At 38.1% G+C, this 24,107-nt stretch overlaps 1 protein-coding gene across 3 annotated transcripts in view; it reads right to left on the reverse strand.

Annotated features, from left to right (window-relative positions):
• The window catches only part of LOC126235712 (protein tramtrack, alpha isoform-like), a 161,356-nt gene extending 140,260 nt beyond the window's left edge, over window positions 1–21,096 (reverse strand). For 2 of the 3 annotated variants that reach the window (XM_049944475.1, XM_049944473.1), the window contains exons 1-2: window positions 21,015–21,096; window positions 19,431–20,397 (exon numbers count right to left, since the gene is read on the reverse strand). In XM_049944475.1, the coding sequence (XP_049800432.1) occupies window positions 19,431–20,342 (912 nt within the window). In that variant the 5' untranslated portion in view covers window positions 20,343–20,397; window positions 21,015–21,096. Of the gene's footprint in view, window positions 1–19,430; window positions 20,398–20,615; window positions 20,660–21,014 lie in introns of those variants that run through there. The other variant, XM_049944474.1, reaches the window with a different exon arrangement.
• Between the last annotated feature and the right edge of the window lie 3,011 nt (window positions 21,097–24,107).

Below are 24,107 nucleotides of genomic sequence, written 5' to 3' on the forward strand. Positions count from 1 at the left end.
GAGAAATGTTCCCACATGACCATCATGGATTTTGATGAAATTTTGTATGAACATTCACACATGTTCTCAATAAACACTGGTAAAATTTCAATTTCAGAAATTCAATACTTTTGGAGATACAGTCACTTGTTTAAGACCATAGCACAGCTTTCTATAGTGCGTCCTTGAATTTTCAGAAACTTTGAGATGAGATATCTTTGTAAGTATTTGCATGAAAGAAACAAAACTTGGCCATCTTATACAACTTTTAGAGCTCTTTAAAGTGAAATATTAAGAAAAGCATTTCTGAACAATTTTCATATAGATAATTTGAAGCAAAGTTGGGCGAAAAAATAGCTGTTTTAAAAACATGCGAACTTTAGTTTTTTATATCTCCAAAAGTAATTGGGGGATGTACATCAAACTTTGCACACCATAACTCACCAACACAAGGTCTTAGAATATAAAATTTCATTCTCCTATTGCTTTCCATTATTTCACAAATCTAGGGTAAAGTTGACGATTTTTCAAAAAGTGCTAAAAATGGGTATTTTTAGTCAAATTTTTCAAAAAAGTGTTTTCTCCAAACTCTTCTAAACTATGGTCATTAGAAAGAGCATATTCTAAACTATCTAGAAAAGTGGATTTGGTTTTGCAATGCAAGCACATAAGGCCCTAAAAAGTAGCATCATCAGAGAGGCGCACTGTAAGTTTGAACACATTTTTCTGGCATTCAAATTATACCTGAAACCTTTTATTATGCCTAATAAATGTTTATTAGTGCCTTGAATAATTGAAATAAAAAGATCTGGTAAACTGGCAATGAGACTGTCAGAAAAACTTGAAAACTATGAATAATAGCTTCATATTCTTTGTACTTCTCAAAATTGTAAATATTTGCAAGTGGAAAATGAAGACCTAATTTTTGGATTCAAAACATTTTTCCAAAAAAGAATCGGTTTGCTTGAATCATGCATCAAGTGATGTAAATTTTCCAATCAATATTGCAGAGATTTTAATACCGAGGTGTTGTAACCTGTGAATTTTTGTCTTAAAGTTATTAGGGAAACATGTGAAATTGGTTGGTTAAACATCTAAGACAGTTAATTTTGTATTTAATCACACTTAAATGTAGCCTACTACCTTGGTAAATACGTAACCACTAGTTTCACAGAGAAAATTCACAAGATTCACTGTTTATACAAAATATAATGGCAACAATTACTTTAACAATCAGATTGTTTCATTATTGTGAGCCTTGTTTGAACAATCAGTATTTCAGTGGTGTGTTTGCAGCATAGTGAGTGGGTTCTCTTGACTGAGTGTGGCTTGTTAAGTGATTCGTAAGACCATCAAATTTTGTAATCTAATTTACAAAAAATAGTTTTGATTGTGTCTTTTATAGCATACATCTCTTATTAGATTTTTTCATTGGTATTATACATTGTGTGTAATTTCATTCAGTAGCAATTTGTCTGAAATTTAAGCAGATTATAATTTGCACTTAGAGGTCAAATACATTATTTAGTTACTGATTAGAGATGGATGCAGAAGGGAACAGCATACCTTCCTGCTCAGTTGGACAAGGAGATAGTGGAACAAAGTGTCATGTCACTTTCTTTGCCAAAAAAGCTGCTTTAAAATGGTTTGCGGATTTTAGTGATGAGGAAAAAGAGAGTTGTTGGTCTGACGTTCTGAAGCAAAGCTGGACAATACCTCTGAAGTTCACCTACACCATGAAGCCCTGTTATTGACACAATATGAGAGGTTACAAAAAAATGCTTCAATCTGTTTGGGAAGGTGAATCACAATGTTAAGGCAGGAATTCGCACTCTTGATACTGAAACAGCTAATAAGGCTTCTGATATGTTGAAGAAGCAGCTTGTTAATAACATAAAGCCAGGTCAGAAAATTTGTCCGGCTTGCAGGACTACCTTAAATAAACACTTGGACAAAGCTTTATCAGCCTCATCATCACATTCTGATGAGGACTTTACACCAAAAGAAGAATTAAATAGTAGCTTATTGTCTATCAGTATTTCACCCCTGAAGAAAACAGTAAGCTACAGAGATAAGCCCCAATATGTGAAGAAGAAAATTCAAAAGGCTCAAAATGTGATTAAAAACAGAATTGTAAATGCAATGGGAGTAAACCGACAAATTGAAGATGCTAGTGAAATTAAGGAATGTGGAAACTGTGCCGAATATGCACATTTGCTGACTGAACTGAAAGCCAAGATGCAGAATGCAATTCATAAAGAACAGATGCAAATTTCAACCTTGGCACCTGTAAGTTGGACAGTCAGACAAACAGCAGCTCAGTTCAGCGTGCCTGAAAGAATGGTGAAGAATGCTCGGAAGCTTAAGGCAGAGAAGGGCATTCTGGCACTTCCAGAAAATAGGCAAAGCAGGAAATTACCAGCAGAAGTTGCTAGTAGAGTGCAAAACTTTTTTGAAGATGATGAGTATAGTAGGGTGTGCCCTGGAAAAAAAGATAGTATTTCAGTTAGACTTTTAGATAGAAAGACGTACATGCAGAAAAGATTGTTACTTTGCAATTTACGGGAAATGTATGTTATCTATATGAACATAAATGGTCCAGAAATAGGGTTCTCAAAGTTTTGTGAACTTAGACCCAAATGGTGTGTAACAGTAGGATCAGCTGGAATGCATGCAGTTTGCATCTGTGCAATTCACCAAAATGTTAAGCTTATACTTAGCGGAGCTGGTATATGTGAAAATTATAAGGAGATTCTCAGCAAGGCAGTTTGCACTTTGAACTCTAAACAGTGCATGCTACATCGCTGTGAAAGGTGTCCTGGGCCCAAAGCTATAGCATCTGGAATTGCCAGCTATTTCGTAGATCATGAGCCACAGGAAGTTATTGTTTTTAAGCAATGGATACATACCGATCGGGCCACACTGGACACGAAGCAAATGGTAGTGGATGAATTTATTGAAGATGTAAAAAATAAAATATGGAGTCTGTCATGCCATCATTACATTGCCAAGCATCAAAGCTTGCAACTTAAAGGCCTTAAATGTCATCTGAAAGACGAAGAGCTTGTTGTCCCACTGGATTTTGCAGAAAATTATTCTTTTATCACTCAGGATGCTGTGCAAGGCTTCCACTGGGACAATAGTGGCGGCGGTGGTGGTGGTGGTGGTTAGTGTTTAACGTCCCGTCGACAACGAGGTCATTAGAGACTGAGCGCAAGCTCGGGCTAGGGAAGGAAATCGGCCGTGCCCTTTCAAAGGAACCATCCCGGCATTTGCCTGAAACGATTTAGGGAAATCACGGAAAACCTAAATCAGGATGGCTGGAGACGGGATTGAACCGTCGTCCTCCCGAATGCGAGTCCAGTGTGCTAACCACTGCGCCACCTCGCTCGGTGGACAATAGTCAAGCAACAATTCATCCATTTGTTATCTACTTTCATCAAAATGAGAAAGTAGAATCTTTAAGTTTTTGCATTATCAGTGATTGTTTGCGGCATGACACTATTACAGTTCACGTTTTTATAAAGGAGCTCATCAAATATATAAAAGCACAGTTTGCACCGATATCCCACATTCATTATTTCAGTGATGGCTCCAGTGCTCAATATAAAAATTTCAAGAATTTCCTAAATTTGTGCTATCGTAAGAGTGATTTTGAAATGACAGCCGAATGGAATTTTTTTTGCTACTAGTCACAGGAAATCACCTTGTGATGGGATTGGAGGTACAACAAAGCGGTTAGCAGCAAGAGCAAGCTTGCAACGGCCACTTAATGGACAAATTCTTACTCCCCTAGATCTGTTTCACTTCTGCTCTGAAAACATTAATGGAATTAAATTTGTTTTCGTCAGTAAAGATGAAATTGAAAAAAATATTGTGTCCCAAGAAGAGAAGAAGAGAGGTTTAAACTTGAACAAACAGGCGCTAGAGAAAATCATCACTTTTTACCTATTGATGAAACAACAATTAAGGTCAGCAGTTTCAAATGGTTGTTCATCTTTTCTAGCTAAAATGGGTCACAGTAATGAAGGAGGCATATTAATGTCTGCTCTCCAACCAGGACAATATGTTGCATGCATCTATGAAAACGTGTGGTGGATTGGGAATATCTGCGAGACCTCCGCAGAGCAGAGGGATGCATTAATAAACTTTATGCACCCACATGGTCCAGCAAATTCATTTTATTGGCCACGAAGAAGTGACAAGTGCTGGGTTCCGAAACACCACATTATTGTAGTTATTCCAACTCCATCAGTAAAATCGTCTGGCCGGCAATACACCATTCCACTAGATATTCATCAGAAAATTAATGTAGCATATCAAAAATTGAAATAGGTTAGAGGAAACAATCTAAGGAACCCCAGAGCACTTAAATAATTTTACTATCAGGCTTGGGAACCTGTGTAAAGAAACCTACCCGTGGCTGTTGTTGATAAGCTATCGGGCGTGGCCCCTATGGCAATGGGAATGCTGATTTTATCAGGTGAAATGAAACTAGCAGTGGTTAAGCCACCATGGACCATAGCAACTCACTTATACACTTCTTTTCCATCAGTAAGCTGGTGTTGTTCATTAAACAGACAACTAATAATTAGATGATTACGCAAATAAATTTTACGATTTACATTCATTCTTAATAATAATTGTGCGTGTGCGTGAGAGAGAGAGAGAGAGAGAGAGAGAGAGAGAGAGAGAGAGAGAGAGAGAGAGAGAGTGAGTGAGTGAGTGAGTGAGTGGGGGGGGGGGGGGGGGGGAGGTGACAATTAAGAGATAACATTGTTTCAATTTTTATTCTTTTACTATTTGGACTTAAGCTAGGTCCTATTCATCAGGACTTCTTATTTCACTTATCCGAGACATTAATAAACATGTATAAGGCAAAATGAAAGATTTCAGGTATAATTTGAGTGCCAGAAAAATGTGTTCAAACTTACAGTGCGCCTCTTTGATGATGCTACTTTTTAGGGCCTTATATGCTTGCATTGCAAAACCAAATCCACTTTTCTAGATAGTTTAGAATATGCTCTTTCTAATGACCATAGTTTAGAAGAGTTTGGAGAAAACACTTTTTTGAAAAATTTGACTAAATATACCCATTTTTAGCACTTTTTGAAAAATCGTCAACTTTACCCTAGATTTGTGAAATAATGGAAAGCAATAGGAGAATGAAATTTTATATTCTAAGACCTTGTGTTGGTGAGTTATGGTGTGCACAGTTTGATGTACATCCCCCAATTACTTTTGGAGATATAAAAAACTAAAGTTCGCATTTTTTTAAAACAGCTATTTTTTCGCCCAACTTTGCTTCAAATTATCTATATGAAAATTGTTCAGAAATGCTTTTCTTAATATTTCACTTTAAAGAGCTCTAAAAGTTGTATAAGATGGCCAAGTTTTGTTTCTTTCATACAAATACTTACAAAGATATCTCAAAGTTTCTGAAAATTCAAGGACGCACTATAGAAAGCTGTGCTATGGTCTTAAAAAAGCGACTGTATCTCCAAAAGTATTGAATTTTTGAAACTGAAACTTTACCAGTGTTCATTGAGAACATGTGTGAATGTTCATACAAAATTTCATCAAAATCCATGTGGGAGCCTCTAGACCACTTGGCATGGAATGACCCATTAAAAAGACAACTTCAGTAAAACAAAAGAACTGATGCAAGCAGCATTGAGAGACATTATTATTATTATTATTATTATTATTTTACATACATACTACTGTATATAAACACAAAAATTCTGCAAAGCACTTTTTCATGAAATGGCAAATATGTTCCATTATTATTCATACTTAAAACTAGGGCTAAAGAGTTACAATGCACAAGCTGAAGTCTGTTTCGTTTTCCTGTACAAAGCTATGCTGCTTTTTTTTTTCCGCGAATTTAAAGCACAGCATGGAAAAGTGTATGTTTCAACATTTTTGATAAAAAAAACCTGGCTGATGTATTGTATCCTACTTTTTAAACATTATATCAACTTAAAGTGACTGCATACTAAAAACTAAAACTCCGCCTGATCAGGCCACGGAGGCCCGATGAGACTGACCGGCCGCTGGGTCGTCCCCAGCCCACAGGCGTCACTGGATGTGGATATGAAGGGGCCTGTGATCAGCACACTGCTCTCCTTGCCATATGTTACTTTACGAGACCGGAGCCACTACTTGTCAGTCATGTAGCTCTTCAGTTTGCCTTACAAGGGTTGAGCACCCTGCTTGCCAACAGTGCTCGGCAGACCGGATGGTCACACATCCAAGTGCTAGCCCGGCCCAACAGCGCTTAACTTCGGTGACCTGACAGGAACTGGTAATACCACTGCGGCAAGGCCATTAGATATATAAAAAAATTAAGGTCTGTACGTCAATTCATTACCACATAGTAGGTCTCTGAAAAAAAGAGAAATTGGTGCCTGACTAATGATCGGGTACAGATCCCTTAAGCAATCAAACCTGAATTCATCAAAAATGTTTAGAGGTAGGCCAGTGCTATTTAACTTTACTGTGAATACATGTACATACCCATGACTAAATTGTTTTAATGGTAACCTTATCACCGCCTGTGAGAAGGTATGGAATGACTCTTACGGTAAACACATACCTTTGTGAAAAATGGAAATCTTGGTTCCAAGGAGTACAGAGTTTCACCAAGAAAGTGTAATCATATGCTGAATGGGTTCTGTGGTCATTAAGCTCTGCAGACTAACATTTTGAATTCTTTTAATTTATAGCACTGTAGCAGGAGGTACAAATAAGGATTCACTTATGGTCAAAAGAGGTAACTACAATTTTCGAGATAACCAATATTGAGCAGTTTCACATACAAATTTGGACCAAATATTTCCAGAGTAGAGGCGATGGGAACTCAGAATTGGGAGGAATTGTGGATTTCAATCCAACATGCTGAGGTGAAAAGGATAGTGAGATCATCAGTGGACTGGAGTAGTAGATGAAAAAGAACTGGACACTCCTAATACCTTTTGCAGAATAGAAGTAACACACACATTTGAGCATTAGAGGCAGATGACATGTCAATCCTAAAAATTTACATTAAATTTTAAGAAAGCTCACGGCATCACAGCAATTCAAAATTGTATTACTCTCTGTCAGTGGAAACTCGACACGAGAACTGGATGCTGACTGCTGCACTCAAATTTTGGTAGCAGAATGGCAGTGGGGCAGGGTGGTGGAGCATGAAATCAAGTATACAGTGAGTGAACAGAAGCCATTAGTGTTTTTTTATCATAGGAAAATTCTGATTTAACTTGTTGAGCTCATTTACAGATGTGTGTTATGACCCGTATACACACATTTAAATCATTGCACAACCAATGACTGTAAAGGATGCCAGTCTTTCAGGATTACAAATTTAAAACCATATGCAGCCCAGGAGATGAACCACAAGAATAAACAAGAGAAGACAATGATAATAATCAATAAGCGAGTGGGACGCAAACTCCCAAAACCGAAAGACAAGCAGACCCCTGTCAAAATCTTACATTCAACCCAGGATAGAGGACAATATAGCAAATGGTCCTAAAGTGGCTATCTGAGGAATAGAGACTAAAGTGGATGGAAAAATAAAAGGCCCAAGAAAATTGTGAAATCTCATTCCAAGCAACTGGGCCTTAAGTTAAAAAAATAAATTTCATAGTTGGTGATAAAACTGTGGAAAATTTGTAATTCTATCAATATTTACTGAAATAAATAGGCCTACTTTAAAAAATAAAAAAAAGAAAGTAGTGAGGAGAGACTAAACAATTTGCATTTAGACTCCATCTAAAATAACTGCAGTTCTTGCTTAACTAGAAGATATATTCATTTATTACAAGAAATCATCAAGTGAGGTATGGGATGAGGTAAACAAAAAGCATAATTTGAAGTAGGCCTGTTTAAAGAGTTCAGTTGGGAACCATTTGGGGGGGGGGGGGGGGGGGGGGAAGGGTCCAGTTATTACATTAATTTTTTAAACTTCATCATCTTAAATCTTGCCACCCTCACAAATATTCCATAATGTAGGCATGTTACACCATCAGGCAAATTTCAACTTCTGAAATAGTTCTGTTAAGAAATAAACTGTAAATTTCCAATAAAATCTACAACTATACTTAATAAAATGTGTCACAATACTGAAGTATAGTGAATAGGGTAGCATAATAAACAAACAAATGTTTGCGACATAAGTCCTCATGAGAAGTGATTAATGTGCACCCTGGGCGAGAGGAAATACAGGTCTGGATCAAAATTATTTCTGATTTCAGTTGCAATACCATATTTTATTGAAGGTTTTTTTAATGACTGGGCTAAAAATTGGGTGATACAGAATAAAGTTGGAAGATGCAGGTTTTATAATAAATTCATTTAGCAGAGACTTTAGTATCAACATACATTAAGTAGTGCAAGACTTTTTCTAAAAGCAGGTTGGTTTTATTCAGGATTCCAATACATCATGCTCTTCTCCACTACTTTGACTGGAAAACCCTATTTTTCAATATAATCTTTGTCCAATGAGACAGCCTTACGCCTCCTAAATGGGAGGGCCTGTGTGCCCGTACAGTACCACACTACTGGTCGACGCTAGAGACAACATCTTGATGCATCAATTATGTGCCCATAACCCACATATTGTTTCCTGTGGAGTGTATCCTTCATTGGGCCAAACAGATGGAAGTCTGAAGTTGTGAGGTAAAAAATTCCGCACAGAAGATCCTTTGCCCTTTATGGTCTTCTTTTAGGCAGCGACGATCCCAGTGTGTACAAACCTCTGGGTATCCCAACTGGTGGACAGGTATGTCAACACTACCAACAGATATCTCCACCTGAGAAGCAAACTGTTTGTTTGTGACATGTTGATCGCCTCGAGTGTGTGTCTACACCCGCACTCTCGAACACTGCACGAGTCACAGCTGTGTACAGTTGGCTGGCACACGAGTGATTGGACAGGTTTGTGTGAACTTGTTGTGATGACGACAAAGACGCCTCACCCAATGACGCACAACGCTTTTGTTCACTGCCAGGTTCCCACAGGCCTTCTGTAAGTGCCTATGAATTTCTGTGATGGTCTGGTTTTCTGCCAAAAGGAACTCGATAACACATCTCTGCTTGGAATGGACCACTGTTACAGAAATCATTCTGAAGGCTATGTATAGTGCTGCCACCTACTGTAACTTCATCAAAGTGTAGGGGCTGGAGTGGGTTTTCACAAAGTGCCACAACAAATTCTGCATTTTTTCAACTGAAATTGGCCGGGAAAAAAAATTGTTGCGTTACTTATTGAACACCTCTCATACTAAAACGAAATTTGGTCTCTCTATTGGAGCCGTGAGCATATCATCATGCCTTACAAAAAAGTGAAACACCCAGGAGGAGAGGAGCAAACAAAATGAAAAGTTCATGGGTTGCTAAAGTATGTGATGTTATTTCAGTGTTTACAAAACTGAGTCGAATTTACGGTGAACATGGTAGTATGATCCCACTTATCAGCATGACACTGCACCTCCTCTGGCCTTGCTGCATGTACTGATTTGATGGGTAGGTGTGTCATAAAACAGTTTCATCCTCTCTTGAGGCAAGGTGGCCCGCAAATGTGGTCCTTGATATGCTGGATACTGGCACAGAGAAAGTTTATGTCTAACTGGCCTCACAATGTTCTGTCAGGGACAAATCTAAGGACCACAGGAGTACCTCGAGGATCTAGATGACCACAGGAGTACCTCAACATCATCCAGGCAGTTCATAAAGTCATGGGCCACATGTGGGCGAGCATTATACTGTTGAAAAATGTCATCATGCACAAGAGGCAACAAATGATGACACAAGATGTCTGTGACATACCACTGTGTCGTGCCTTCACAGTTCCTCATTCAGCACCAACTGTGACGTGTGGCCATACCAAACGGCTCCCCATAGCATGACACTGAGTGTCACAATGCTGTGCCTAAAACATTGGAAGAATGGGAACTCCACCTTGCTCTCCACCATAATTGCCGACATTAGCCATCCAGGGTAGCGCAGAACTACAATTCATTGCTGAACAAAGTGTGACACCATTCTACAAGCTGCCCACGCTTCCTGGTCTTGGCACCACTCCAAACCGTCAAGTGGTGTTGTGTTAATGGCAGCCTGCACATGAGATAGCAATTCACTGACCTAGCTGCTGCTAGTCTCTGACCAATGATGCAGGATTACATGGAATGAGCCAGGGAGCCCATTACTTGTTCTCTGACGGCAAGTACAGGTGTGATGGACTTATGATGAGCTTGGTGCACAAAGCGGCAATCTCCCCCGCCCACTGGCCTTCCCTTGTGGTTGTAAGACGTGCTCTACAGGAACCTTGATGAGTGTATCTGCTCTTATGTTCCCATGCATTTCATCAAGCCACTGTCACACTCAAATACCGCAGAAATATGGATATTACATGATCTGACCAGCCAGCCAAATGGAGGCACGTAATGATATCGTTTTCTGTCAGGAGCTGATAAACACTATAACGTGTGCATGCGGCAGAGCTCAATCAACATCAACTCTAAATAATTTCCATGCTCACTGACACGTTGTACGTGTAAAAAGTTATATTGACATCCAACCATGTCATCTGGATGCTCCACTTTTTTTGTCTGACTGTAGACTGTGCCTGTCTTTATGGTAACTTAAACCGTCATACCGCTTTACAGGCAACACTGCCACACAAGTACTCCATCCACAAAATTTTCCTTTAGTACACTTTACGATTGCACTGAGAAATGTACTGGCATAGGAATTATTTGCCCATAAAATTTGTGCTGTTATGTAAAATGATTCAATTTCTCAGAAAACTGACACTCCCCAACACTTTAAAAAGGAAGACTTCTTTTTCTAACATCTGTAATTTACCAGTTTACATGTATCACTGGAAATTGGCACATATACCACCTCTCAAACTGCTTGTAACTTGTTTTCCTGAATCAAAATTTGTTTGCTTCATGAAGTCACATTCATTACACTATTGTAATAGGTCTCACTCTGCTGGTCGTCTTATCTCGAAATGTCCGACATGGAAAAAAAAAAAAAGCTCTGAGCACTATGGGGCTTAACATCTGAGGTCATCAGTCCCCTACACCTTAGAACTACTTAAACCTAACTAACCAAAGGACATCATCACAAACATCCATGCCCGAGGCAGGATTCGAACCTGCGACCATAGCAGTCGCGTGGTTCTGGACTGAAGCGCCTAGAACCACTCAGCCACAGCGGCCGGCTTTGTTATCACTTTTCCTTGTTACCTGCACTGTGAACATTACATAAAGCAATGCTACATATCAATTAATTTTACTGATATTATCCTCTCTTCCTCTAACAAATAGAGGTTCATAAAACAGTTAGCAGATATCTGCAACTTTACATGTAATAGGCAGCTAGATATTGCCTTTCTTGTTGTACACGATAATCTTTGGAAATAAGATATTGTACAGAAAAAAATAAGTTAAGTAATGTAACTAACAATAATTTTGTAGTGTTCCCTGTACTCAATACCAAATGAAAAGGATATTCATTTTCTTGAAATGCTAATGTTGATCCTCATTTCTTGAAAATTAAGTACATAATCACTGTGCAAGCAATGCAGCTATCACTACAATTACAATTTAACATGTAGTGTGATAATTTCTACTGATCTGCACAACTTCTTAGCTGTAATAGACATCAGTTGGACGTAACGAAAGTACTCAGAGATTTAACTAATTTCTATGATATTCTCCCTGTTGGCAGATCTCAAGCATCTGAAGGTTTCTTGAATATGTGGATATTGCCGCTTCTGTTCCTTTATGGTGTTATAACCATTTGGAATAGTTCTTCCGAAAACAAATTATCGGTACAAAGCATTGGCAAATAACATTTTTAAAAAGTAGGAACAACGCAGGATAATGTACCGAGAAGGAAATTGCTGAGAATATTCCACTTGATTAAACTTACTGTTGAATTTATCTTTTTGTACAAGACAATTTGAGAACTGACAGCATACTCAGCCAGAAAGTTCAAGGAAAATATGCATTATGTAAATGTTCTGGATTGGCTTCCTCTGTCTACACAATCTATTCTAATTATACAAGGGAGCTGCGAATGGTACTGGAAAAGCAAAACATATTCATGAGTAAACTTTACAGAAGAATAGAATTTTTTCTTTAAACTACGAACATTTACTGGAGACTAAGTAGGCCTAAAGCTTTACACAGTGTTAATTGGAATATACTCTTGAAATTCTGAAGACAGCAGTAACAAAACGCTGGGACTGAAATATTAACTATAACTTGTGGAGAAACCAGACCGTAAATATAAAAGACAAGGAACATGAAATTGACGCTCAGTAGCTGAGAAAAGGTGGGGCAGAGTTGTGGCCTATGCCTGACATTATTCTATCAGTATGCTGGGCAAGCTGCAAATTAAGCCAAGGAGAAATGTGGAAAGATAATTAAAGTTCAGGGAAAAGAAACAAAGACTTTCATGTTTACCAACAACACCATACATCGATCAGAGACCATAAAACGTTTTCAGGAGCAGCTACGCAGAGTGGATTGGTGTATAGTGCCTCGAAAGACAGTTATAAGATGAATATCAACAAAAATACAACAAAGGTAATAAGAGTGTAGCTGAATAAAATTAGATGATGTGCACAGAATTATATTAGGAAATGAGACACTAAAAGCAGTAAAGGAGTTTGGCTATTTGGGTGGCAAAACAACTGACAACAGACAAAGTAGGAAAGATATATAAGACAGACAGGAACAGCAAGAAAAGTGTTTCAGAAAAAAAAAGAAAGAAGAAAGAAGTGGAAAAACACTAAAAATAAATGTAACTGCTAGGAAAGCATTCTGAAGTATCTGGAGTGTAGCCTTGTATTGAAGAGAGAAATGGACGATTAACATTTCAGACAAGAAGAAAATAATACAAGCTTTTGAAATGCGGTGCTACAGTAGAATGCTGAAGACCACATGAGTAAATTGGATGACTGATAAAGATTATCTAAATCAAACTGGGAAGAAAACAAATTTGTAGTACAACTTGGCAAAAGGAAGTTATCAGTTATCAATACACATCCTGAAGTATCAAGGAATAGCCAATTTGGTAATAGAGGGAAATGTGGGCAGTAAAAGTCGAAGAGCAATACCAAGGCTTGACAACACGAAGTTGGTTTTCAGCTGTTACGCAAAGAGGTTTTCACATGATAACACTACCATGAAGAGCTTCAAACAACCAGTCTTTGAAGCACTGCGATGATGACCACCACCACCACCACCACCACCACCACCAACAACAACAACAACAACAACAACAGAAATTACACCAGGAGCAGCTATGAATATATCTGTGCGTGAAATAGGAAAACTTCAAAAATAAAATAAAAAATAACCACACTTCACTTCACTTTTAGCACGTCATTATAGGAAATTGGCAAAAGTTTAAAGTATCCATCATTCACATTTCTGACTACTTGGAAAAAATGTGGAATGTAGCTCGTGTAACAGTATTACTCTTTTCATCATCATCAATGGTGTATGGTGCACAATCTGAGACAATTTTGGAAGATCTGAAATTGTTATGAAGGTAGGATTATTCAGTTCGTGTACCTTGCATCATACCGTGACTGAGGAAAGATAATTCACAATTGTGATCTGAGTTTGATACTATTCAGAATTTTGGTCTTTTCTTTCAAAATAACCAAAACTTTTTGATGTTTATGATCAATGCACATTTTTCGAAGATTTAATTCTCATACAATTTTGCATACGCCCTACATCTCAGTGATGTACGAGATATATATATGCCAAATTTCAAGAAGATTAGATGATAGTTGGGAGTTTCACACACTGATAACTTTTACCTCTAATCAGTGAAATTTCTAATAAGGACTTCAACAGAAACAGAAAAAAAGAAAAGTTGCCTGGTGGAAAGTTTTTAGGAGCTCAGCTCCCTTAAAAGAAACAAGTATTTTTAGTTTTCTTTTGCCATCACAAGGAAATGCAAGATACACTTTTGGCTTGCTAAATCTAACAGTACCAAACAACAGGATGTGTAGAGGAAAGCAACTATCCCTATTGAGACAGGAGAGTATCTGTGCCACAATACAGAAACTGTACACAGAATACCAAAATCTGGGAAAAGATAAATCGAGAAATAGGGACAAAGTAAATGTGTAACAGCAGATTTGGAAAGGTGATCTTGTCAAGTTTTTTGACAACTCTTGGCAAAATGTGATGGACGTTACTAGCTTATCTCAAGAAGATAAAGAATTTCTTTGGCACATAGAGAAGATCATACTGAGTTAATCAATGAGTGTAGTAGACATGGTTTTTGCCTCAAAAATAAAAACTTAGTTTACAGAGGAAGGGAAAAAAGTTCATATAAGAATAAACCTTACAAAGCTATCGCTCAATCAATAAGATAGTTATACTGGAAGCCATCAGCACATGGTGACAAAGAGGCTGAGTGTACATTTCCAGCAATGAAAATATGTTCAAGCCCTAGATTAAAACCTTTTGATCAGGAACAAGGCTGCTTGCGATCGAGAACAGCTCTCTATTATTTATAACTACTGCAAAGTGCCTTGAACATGATGTTTCAAAAATTTCTGTATGTACAGCCACCGCTAACCAAGGTTGGGTAATTAATATAAGTAAAATAGCAAAGGAAAACAGAGTCACTCTTTGAACATCCTCCTCATTTGATCTTTCACTGGGACAGTGAATTATTGCCCTGGAAGACAGATATGCAGTTCTAGTGACTGGTAAAAATTCTGAGTACTTGCTTGGCATACCACCTTTGAACTGAATGGTACTGGTGAGCAGATAGTTGAAGTAGTCACGACATCACTGGTATGTCTTTCGATAATACAGAATCCAAAACAGGACCGATCCAAGGGGCATGTGCCATGTGGTGCAGCTGAAAGGGAGTTTGGACTAATGTTGTGTGTGGCTTGCATCATCACAGCCATGAACTAATATTGACAAGGACTGTTTGAGGGAGCGCTGTGGCATACACTCAAGTGGTCTTGACAGCCAGATTTTTTGGAACTTACACAGTATGTGGGCTTCACTTGATAAGAAGTTACATATGATAATGCTGGATGAAGGAAGTCTTGATAAAGGCTTTCATGAAGAGCAATGAGTGAAAATTGTTAACTACATACAAAATGTCCTTAAAGATGGAAATCACTCAAGAGAAAACCACAAAGAGTTATTGGTGCTATCACTTCTGTGCCTATGAGACTGGTCTAAAAACAACTTAAGTTTCAGGATCCCAGAGGCTCTGCATCATGTAAGGTGGATGCACTAAAAATTGCCCTCTTCACTAAATAGTTGAATACTCATCAACAAGAGTTGAAAGGAATGAAACAGGTTGCAGATTTTATCAGCCTCAAATACATCTGCTGTTGGCATGTGGAAATTGTATATCAATGGCCTCTAAAGGCTGATTTAGATATGCTACAGTTTCTGAGCACTTCCCAGATGCAGACACCGAGAAAGTGCTCTCGCAATTGCTAAGAGGCACTGGTGTGGTTATCAGTAAGAAACAACAGTTAGATTGGGTTTTATGGACAAACTTTTTACTCAGGCTGTTAAGGAAAATTTGACCAAAAATTGAGTAACCAAACCAGCAAAGAAAAAGGAAATGAAACAATTACAGGATAAAAACGCAGTTTTTGAAGGGATGGATCTCAGCCATTTCATAACTAGTAATACAAATGCTTTTTTGGAATTTTCTGGGAACCCTGATTTGACAGAATCTGCAATGATTCTCTATGAAGCCACTGAATGCTCTTAAGGTCAGTGATACCACAGAAAGAGGAACTGTTCTGATTAAAAAGTTTAACGAATTGGTCGGGGATAAACAATAAAACAATTCTTGTTAAGGGTAGTCGAGCATCACAGAAAACTCATCACCAAGCGAACAAAAGAAGGGACAGGATCGTTCAAATCTGATTAATGAAAAACATTTTGCCTTTCGTACTGCCTACTAATCTTAGTTTCTATTTTTAATATTAAGCTTGCTATTTCTAGTTTTCTCAATGACACTAATTAACATTAATAAGTGTATTTTTTGCCACCTTTACAAAAATGATCTAAGTGTGCAACCTCTAAATGTTATTCAAATTTGACATGTATATCTTTTACATCACTGAGACTCAAGGCGTAATTTAAGCTAAGTACGCAAAAAAATTTACTTTTTATTTTTTGTCTTGCAAAATGAAACACCTTATTATAAATGCATCAATGCAATTTCATGTTTGAGAAATAAAACCAACAACATAGAATCAGTATCACCACATTTGAAATCACTGTTTGATACACTTACACAACAGTCCTTTACGCGAAGAATTTGTCTCAATCATTACTTATGCTATACTTCAGTTATAGCTATTATCAAATCTAACAACGAGACCTTGCGGACTAGCCTGTTTGGATTTTCTTCATGTTTCTAGGATTTGAAGATCAGAGATCGGTTATCAATACTGTTAATGAGTGAGATTTGCCTCACAAAAACTTCTAAGAAACTGACTTTGAAGACTGGATACCTGCTAGGTATAACCCATCTTGAAGAATAGTGAAAAGGTGTCTCTGGTGGTTGCATCTGTCTGAACCTGTTTACTATATTCAAGCCTCAGTCTCTCACTACAATTTTTACCCCTGATCAAACACAGAAAAAGCAATGCTGTTGGTGTGCCAGCTCCCTCAGTGATACATGGCTATAAACACAAACTAGCTCCAATTATATGTTTAACACAGATCAACCAAGTGGAAGGATAGTAATAAATTTTGGAACTTGCTGGAAGTGCATGTTTTCTCCTTATATTTTGTGTTCTCCAAATAAACAAGTTACCAGACTTAATGTGTAATACTTCTTGCCTCAGTTTTAATTAGTTTTCTACATAATAATAACTAGTGTTTATGAAGATTATGAAATATTTCTCTGTCACTAGGCACAAAAATTCCTTGGTCGAACTACGTATAATAGAAATTCATCTGTATAAGTCAGTTCATTTTTTGTTTTTATGTACTCAAGTGGCTACTCCCCATCCAATAGTAGAACCAAGTTGCGTAATGTTTCAGAGCCACAAGACAGCTGTAGTCACACATCTAATTAATTTGAGTAGTAGTACATCAAATTTACATTTAATAATTTGAAGTGCCAAGCAAAAACGTTCTTTGCAAAAAAACTCATTTCCATTCATATTGGTACTACTGACTACATAGATAATCGACCGAACACAATATTTTAGATGTCTCTTTTGCCAATGATTATTTATTCTATTGTGGACTACTTAATTATTCCAGTGCTTTACTTCACTGGTATTTACAGCACCTAGGATCCCTCAGCTATATTTATATGACGATGAACTAATGTTTTGCGTTGTTCATTTCATGGTACTGGAGGACTAGTTGATAATTTCACTTCATGCAAATACTTCTCCTCCCTTCTCAATAAAGAAGCAGCTGCTTTTATTTCTTATTCTGGCGATGAAGTGTTATTATGGCAGTGAAAGGGAATATTTGCCTCACAAAGAAACAATTAAAAGGAACACAGAAAGAGGTAAATTATTGTTTATTTGATAGTGTCTCCTTCCTTTTTTTTTACACCAAATTCAACCTGCACTGACAAGCCAACAGTTTTATTTTTTGCTAAAAGGAAGAAAACACAACACAAAAAATTCCTGTATCATTTGACCTCACCAACTTTACCTAAAGAGCTAAACGAGTTATTTCCAGTTATTTAGTTCACCCTAGTAGCTGTAATGACAGATAGGAGTATAGTAACGGATACAGGCCACAGTGCATGCGTGACATGGACTTGCTAACTTGCCACTCATGGAGAAAGACTAAATATTTACATTTGTGAGTGACCCTTAACAATGAAATTATAACTGTGGAGTATTTCCTTGACAGGGAAGAGAATCTTCCCTGTAACATACAGGTAATTTCAAAAGAAGAGAATGATTTCCTACAAAGAAAAAGCATTGTCTCCAGCCTTCAGTGACCTACTGATAACATACCTGAACAGCAGATTTTGTAATTATGTAACAGTTGCAGTTAGAATTATACTTTCACTGTGTTGTTTGGTTCTGTGTAAATTATATTGAGGTAGATGGGAAACCAATACCATTTCTGAAATCACGTGTACACCCTCTGCATCAATGTGATCAGTGAACAACACAAAACAAGGACAATATCCTGTGTAATGTAAACTGTAAGCTCAGTGAGCATATACCCTATAAGGGGAGAGGCATTATCTCCCACTCAATACGTTGCTCATATTTCAGCCTCAGTCTAACCCCAAAGATAATTACAGCCTAAACATACATAATCTATTCCTTATCACAATCATACCAAAGCCATTACATTGGTAATTTGCAATAAAAGCAATACATAAGTGCATTGGCTAATGTTTTCCGACTGCTCTACTTTACGACAGATTAGACAGGTGATAAAACACATACATTTTAGCATTTCTCAAACGGAAAGTTGGCAGTGGAGGAGTAGATGCAGTCCCTCACATCCCCCCCCCCACCCCCCAGGTCTTTCTGCATTTGGTTTGCAGTTATAATAAGTGAATAGTACTACATTTGGCCTAAAATTTCAAGCACAGCAGTTAAACATTACTTTACAATACTGCAACAAATTAAAGATGAGGATGGCAGCAGTGGATTAATGTAATGAACTCAGCATTTATCTTTGCTTAAGGTTCCTAGAATGAACTACTAAATAAAATGCTTTGCACAAGTGAAAAGTATTCTGCTACATAAAATAAAACACAAATAAATATGCTCTCTTCAGTTGCTCAGTGTTCAGGTAATCTAATTTACTACAAAAGCAAACAAGTTTGTATTTCTACTGCTGTGTGTCTTTGCTACATGTCAACAGCTTGTGGAGTAAGGTATTTGATGACAGAATTAATCCCTCAGAAGATGTCTTGGTGTGTCTAAAAATTGATACCCAGGCACCTGCTGAACATCTTAAGTCAATAACACCTAACACAACTGCTGTAGCCTTTAACTTCTCCATCTGTCACCGATATACATTTTATATGGCCATAATTTTTTGATTGAAATTTGAATAATTTTATCAAGTAGACATTGAGTTTAATTTATAACACACATACATCACACATGCAAAACTGAAAAAATTAATGTAGCCCCAGAAATCAAAATACGTGAGCTCTATTCTTGAAATACTTTTACTCAAAATGATTACTACTGGCATGACATCTGAATATAAATTAAGTTCAGAATTACATTCATAGACATTCAGTAGTAAAAATACTCATATTATGAGTATTGTGTGGAATTGAAAGTGTAACTGAAATGATGTCCTTAGACAACATATTTAAAACAAATTGCACAATGTTGCTGTACACACAGAATATCTTGTCACAACACAGTCAGCAAAACCAAGCTTATTATCTCTTAGGTGACGTATACTACTCACCTTTGATGATAATTTTTCATCTTCCGGAGATGGTGCACTTGAAGGCCCATGCCCATTTTCTCCTTCGGTTGGCCTTTGCACTGATGAAGAAGCAGATGTTGTTGCAGGTGAATGTTGAAAATTCACTTCCAACAGTTCTGGAGATCCCTGCACTATTGAATCTGGAGCTTGAGCTATCTTTATAGGTGGGTCCAATTCACCATTACCATCTAACAATGGCTGGCTTTGATTTCTAACAGCAACAGGAGGAGTGTCACCAGGTAAATTTGCCGGTGTGCCACCACTACTGCCAGACAGTTTTCTTGGACGGCCACGTTTTCTCTTAGGGGCTGTAAGAGCTGATCCTAACAACGGGTTTGCTACAGTCGCTGCTGATGCAGAACGCTTCTGTGCTGTTGGTGTTGGAGGATGTATTCGGTGAAGATGTGGAGGTGGTGGAGGAGGCGGTGGTGGTGGCGGCGGTGGTGGTGTATGTGTAGTCACAACAGGTGGGGGAACAGATGAAAGCAGAGAGGAGGTTATGGAGGGTATATCACATCTTTCTTCATTCACTTCCGTTAATCCCTTTATCCGTAATGATTCAGCAACTTTTAGAAATGCAGTCAGGCGGTCCTGATCAACACTAACTTCACCCCTATACATAAAGTCTAATAAACTCCTCATGTCACAATAGGGTACATCTTTCAGTATGACTATGGGGTGCTTGTCAGGATGTCCTACAAACAGGGCTTGAAAATAGGGGCTGCAAGCTGATAGCACCATTTTGTGGGCGCGAAGTAAACGCCCTTCGACTGCGAGCGTAACATCCACAAACGATTCATCATGTAATAGTTGATCAAACACGGAGAGAAGATTTGACTGGTGGTTGTTCCAACGAAGGCAGAATCGCTGCGATTGCAGTGCTGACGTCATGGCTACCGATGGTGGTTGCTAGCAGGTGGTGGAATTCCGTACATCACCCGAACACCTATTATTTGAAAGACATACAATTAAAAAACCATTGTAACAACTGTATGGTACACACTACAGACCGTACAAACATCGAATCATACAGGTGGCTTTACACATTTACAATAACGACACAGATACTCAACTCACTTTAAAATATTTCAAACAAAATTAAAAAACAAAACACTTGAGTTCAAATGTAAATAACTAGTATTTTATAAAGACATTTAGTATTACCCAACCCTTTTCCGTCACGGCGGACCCAGCCCTGCCGCCATGTTGTTCTTATCATAAGCGCTTTACCCCACCCCTCCACCCGACGGAGAACTTTTACGCAACCCTTCTCCACTCTTTCCACACAATACGAGAAATGGATTTGAATTGCGTTACAAGACACTTCACAATGCATTATTTCGATGTCACTTTATAGAACGATAACTTCCATGATTTATCGCCAAATTATTGTGTATAATATTGATTTCGCTTAGGGTAAAGCGATGTCGTCGACCCTACTGCGTATTTTCACTGCGCCGATATTTCTCACAAAATCGACAAGTACACAATGACATTTCACATCCTCACATCAGAATGTACACAGAACGATAATAACTACGTTCGAGATTCTAATAACACTACCTGGGCATTTCAGTAGCGTTGGCATTGAAGAGGGATGAAATCCTTGCCAGGATCGAAATCCCACACTACACTTCAAGACGCCATGTCAGCAAGTAGCCAACGGTTACATCTAAAACTCGCTGCGCCTGCGCAGTCGCGGCAGGAGCAGAAGCGCAGCGCAGAGGGGGAATATAATTGTATGTTGGTATTGTTGTAGCATTGTTCACAATAGCCAACCTGTTTTCGATTGCACTCAAAAACGTCGCATCACTGAAATATTTTCTTTCGATGTATTGATCACAGAAGAAACAATCGGCGAGGATTTTTTTCGCAAAGTGTTCTTGTCGAAAAAACACCCAGACTCTTCAGTTGTATCTATAAATGAGGCAATATTTTAAAGCAAGTGATTTTCAGAAAAACAAAGTGGATTTCATTTTTAGAACTCAATAGATTGAACAGTTGGTACAGATAAAAAACCGTAAGCCAGGCGTTTTTTTGTTTTTTACGTAATTACAATAATACGTACAACAGTGGTAAATCTCGTCATCAGAGAAAGGGATGTTTCATTAAAATACGATATTCCGAGAGTTCATAAAACTAATAAATATCTAAAATTTGTTGTACTACATGTAGTGGGGTGGACGCGTACTGTATTGTTTTAAAGCTATTCATAGTGCTGTCAATAAATCCCGTTTGTTTATTTTTTCATTTACGCACGTGGTCTGGTTAACAGAGGGGGAAAAAAACAGCTCGGCTGGGAAAGATATTTAGGTTCTAATTAAAAATTTGGAAGATAGTTTTACCCCTCGAAGTAATTTATGTCGTTGAACTTCGATCTCGATAGAGTTCCTACTGCAACGGAAGTGGAATGTGTATATCATGGTGTCAAAATTGCCTAAGAAAACCAAGCATGCTGCTTACGGAAAGTAGCTCATAAAAAAGTGAACTAATTTTTCCTCTAATAGGACTGCCTTTCTCTCATTATAATCTCCTCTGGTATTTTAAATGTCCCGGACTATGGGGTCATTACGGTTTGGCGCTCGGGAAAAGAACTAAAAAACAGCGGAATTATTCGTTTCCGAATTTCGCCAAATGGATGGTGCAAAAATACGGTAAAAATTACACCCAGCGAATCACCAAGCACTTTCCTAAGTTTGTCGTTGCTTAGGTTACTGAGTGCCCATAGGTTAGCGGTTTTTCCCAACTCCAGTAAGGCAAGCCCTTGTAATAAAGAGAATATGTACGTGATGCCTTGGGCAGATATATGATAATCACGCCTTCACATAGTTCGTATCGCGTTGAGTACCCTTTTCTAATGCAAACTTCTCTCTATCATGTCCTTCAGACTAGATCATTGAAGAGCATCGTTCTCGTAAATCTTATTACACTTGGGAGCCCAACAGAAGTCAAAAGTTGGAGAGGCTATAGTTCCGTATATGAATGAGATATTTTTAGTGTGAGCTCTGTTCAGGCTATGTCACATTATTCGTTTGTTGATTCACATGCACAAACAAAAAGGCACACCAGAACACTGAAGTAGCGCAACACTTCGCGCATCACGAGTAGCTAAGGTATTTTTCGTGTAGTGTTCTATATCATAACCCTCCGGATAAATCATGCAAATGAATTTGAGGTTCACTGTCTCTTCTGGATTTGTCGTCTTTTTACATCGATGGATACTCTAACGCTTGATTTAAATCTCCACTTTCGAACAGAAATGTCTGCTAAGCCTATATTTGCAGGCAACGTTAGGCCGTCTGCATGTGGTTACTTACTATTGATGAGTGTATGCACTTCAGGCGTATAATTATTTTAGAACGGTGATACTGCATCCTCCATTCATGGGAAAGCGTTATCCTCTTAATATTGTCACCCATGGCTTCCTGACAGTGCCACTCACAACACAGTTCTGATGAGATTGATCAAGAGTGAGACATTATTATCGAGTACTCTGAACGCTTTGACTTTGCATTTCAATATTTTATTTACTGACACTTCATTCGAAAGCCAGACTCATATGTTGTGCAGAATGTCATGGTGGACAACTGGGACCTGGTCTGCATTTATTTTGCGCACAGTGGTTCTTGTCACTGATCAGTGGATCTATTTCAGGTAAGCATTTCTTGAATTCATAATGTACACTCAATTGTAAAACTAAGTGGTTTGTTTTCTAGGTCTTCGCGATGCAATAATTTCAAGTTCCTATTGTGTAGGTAATAGAAACAGTCCTCAGCTCTCCTGTAGAAAATTTCAGATCCTGAAACTAAAAAAAAAAAAAACGAAGAAATAACTCGTCTGTTAACTGAACTACCTTCGTTTTGCGATGAAATTTTGCCGTAGACCTCTTGGGCAACTAATGGAGTAAGTACTAGAGAAAGTTTGGGAGTATGCGTGAAAACCAATTAAATGAAGACTGAAGTATATCTAAAAAGTGCAAATTGTCAGTGAAGTCATAGAACCAGCTGAGTTTTTCAATTTAGGGCAACTGAAGGTAATGAGTAATGGCGCACGGTGGAAATTACTAGGAAAGACAGAGAAAAAATGCAGGCGGATGGAATATGCAGCCATAGTATGTTTCAAATGGCTCTGAGCACTATGGAACTTTACATCTGAGGTCATCAGTCCCTGCAGCCATTGTAATGGCTGGTATATGGCCCAAGGTACTTCGAGACGTGAGATAAAGCGCAAGATGAAGACCTAATGATGAATGTTATTTATTTGTTGTACCTGGTAAGATTTGTGCCTACAGGACCTCTTAGATGTAACTAAACTTCCTTAGAGAGTTAACACTGCAATGTCTACGTGAGCTGTTGCGGCAGCAGTGGTAGCAGCAGCAGCAGCGTGTGTTGTAAAACGAAGGTTTTGAATGGGGAGGCCAACTGGAATGTGAAGATCAAGTAGTGGGGAATGTGTACAGTTTCCGTTCCCTGTGGAAAATCGGAACAGGTAAGTTACAGACCAACAAGAGCACAAGAGGCGGGTCCCGGAAACTACGGTATATCGGAACGACAACCTAAGGAAAGGAAAACCAGTCCAGGAATGCGAAATTGAACCGTTACACAGGGTGTTTCACAATTCATTTTACACATTTCTAGAAGTTGTAGATGGTACTTA

Source organism: Schistocerca nitens, chromosome 2 (genome assembly GCF_023898315.1).
Source record: "Schistocerca nitens isolate TAMUIC-IGC-003100 chromosome 2, iqSchNite1.1, whole genome shotgun sequence".
NCBI classification, from domain to species: Eukaryota; Metazoa; Arthropoda; class Insecta; order Orthoptera; family Acrididae; genus Schistocerca; species Schistocerca nitens.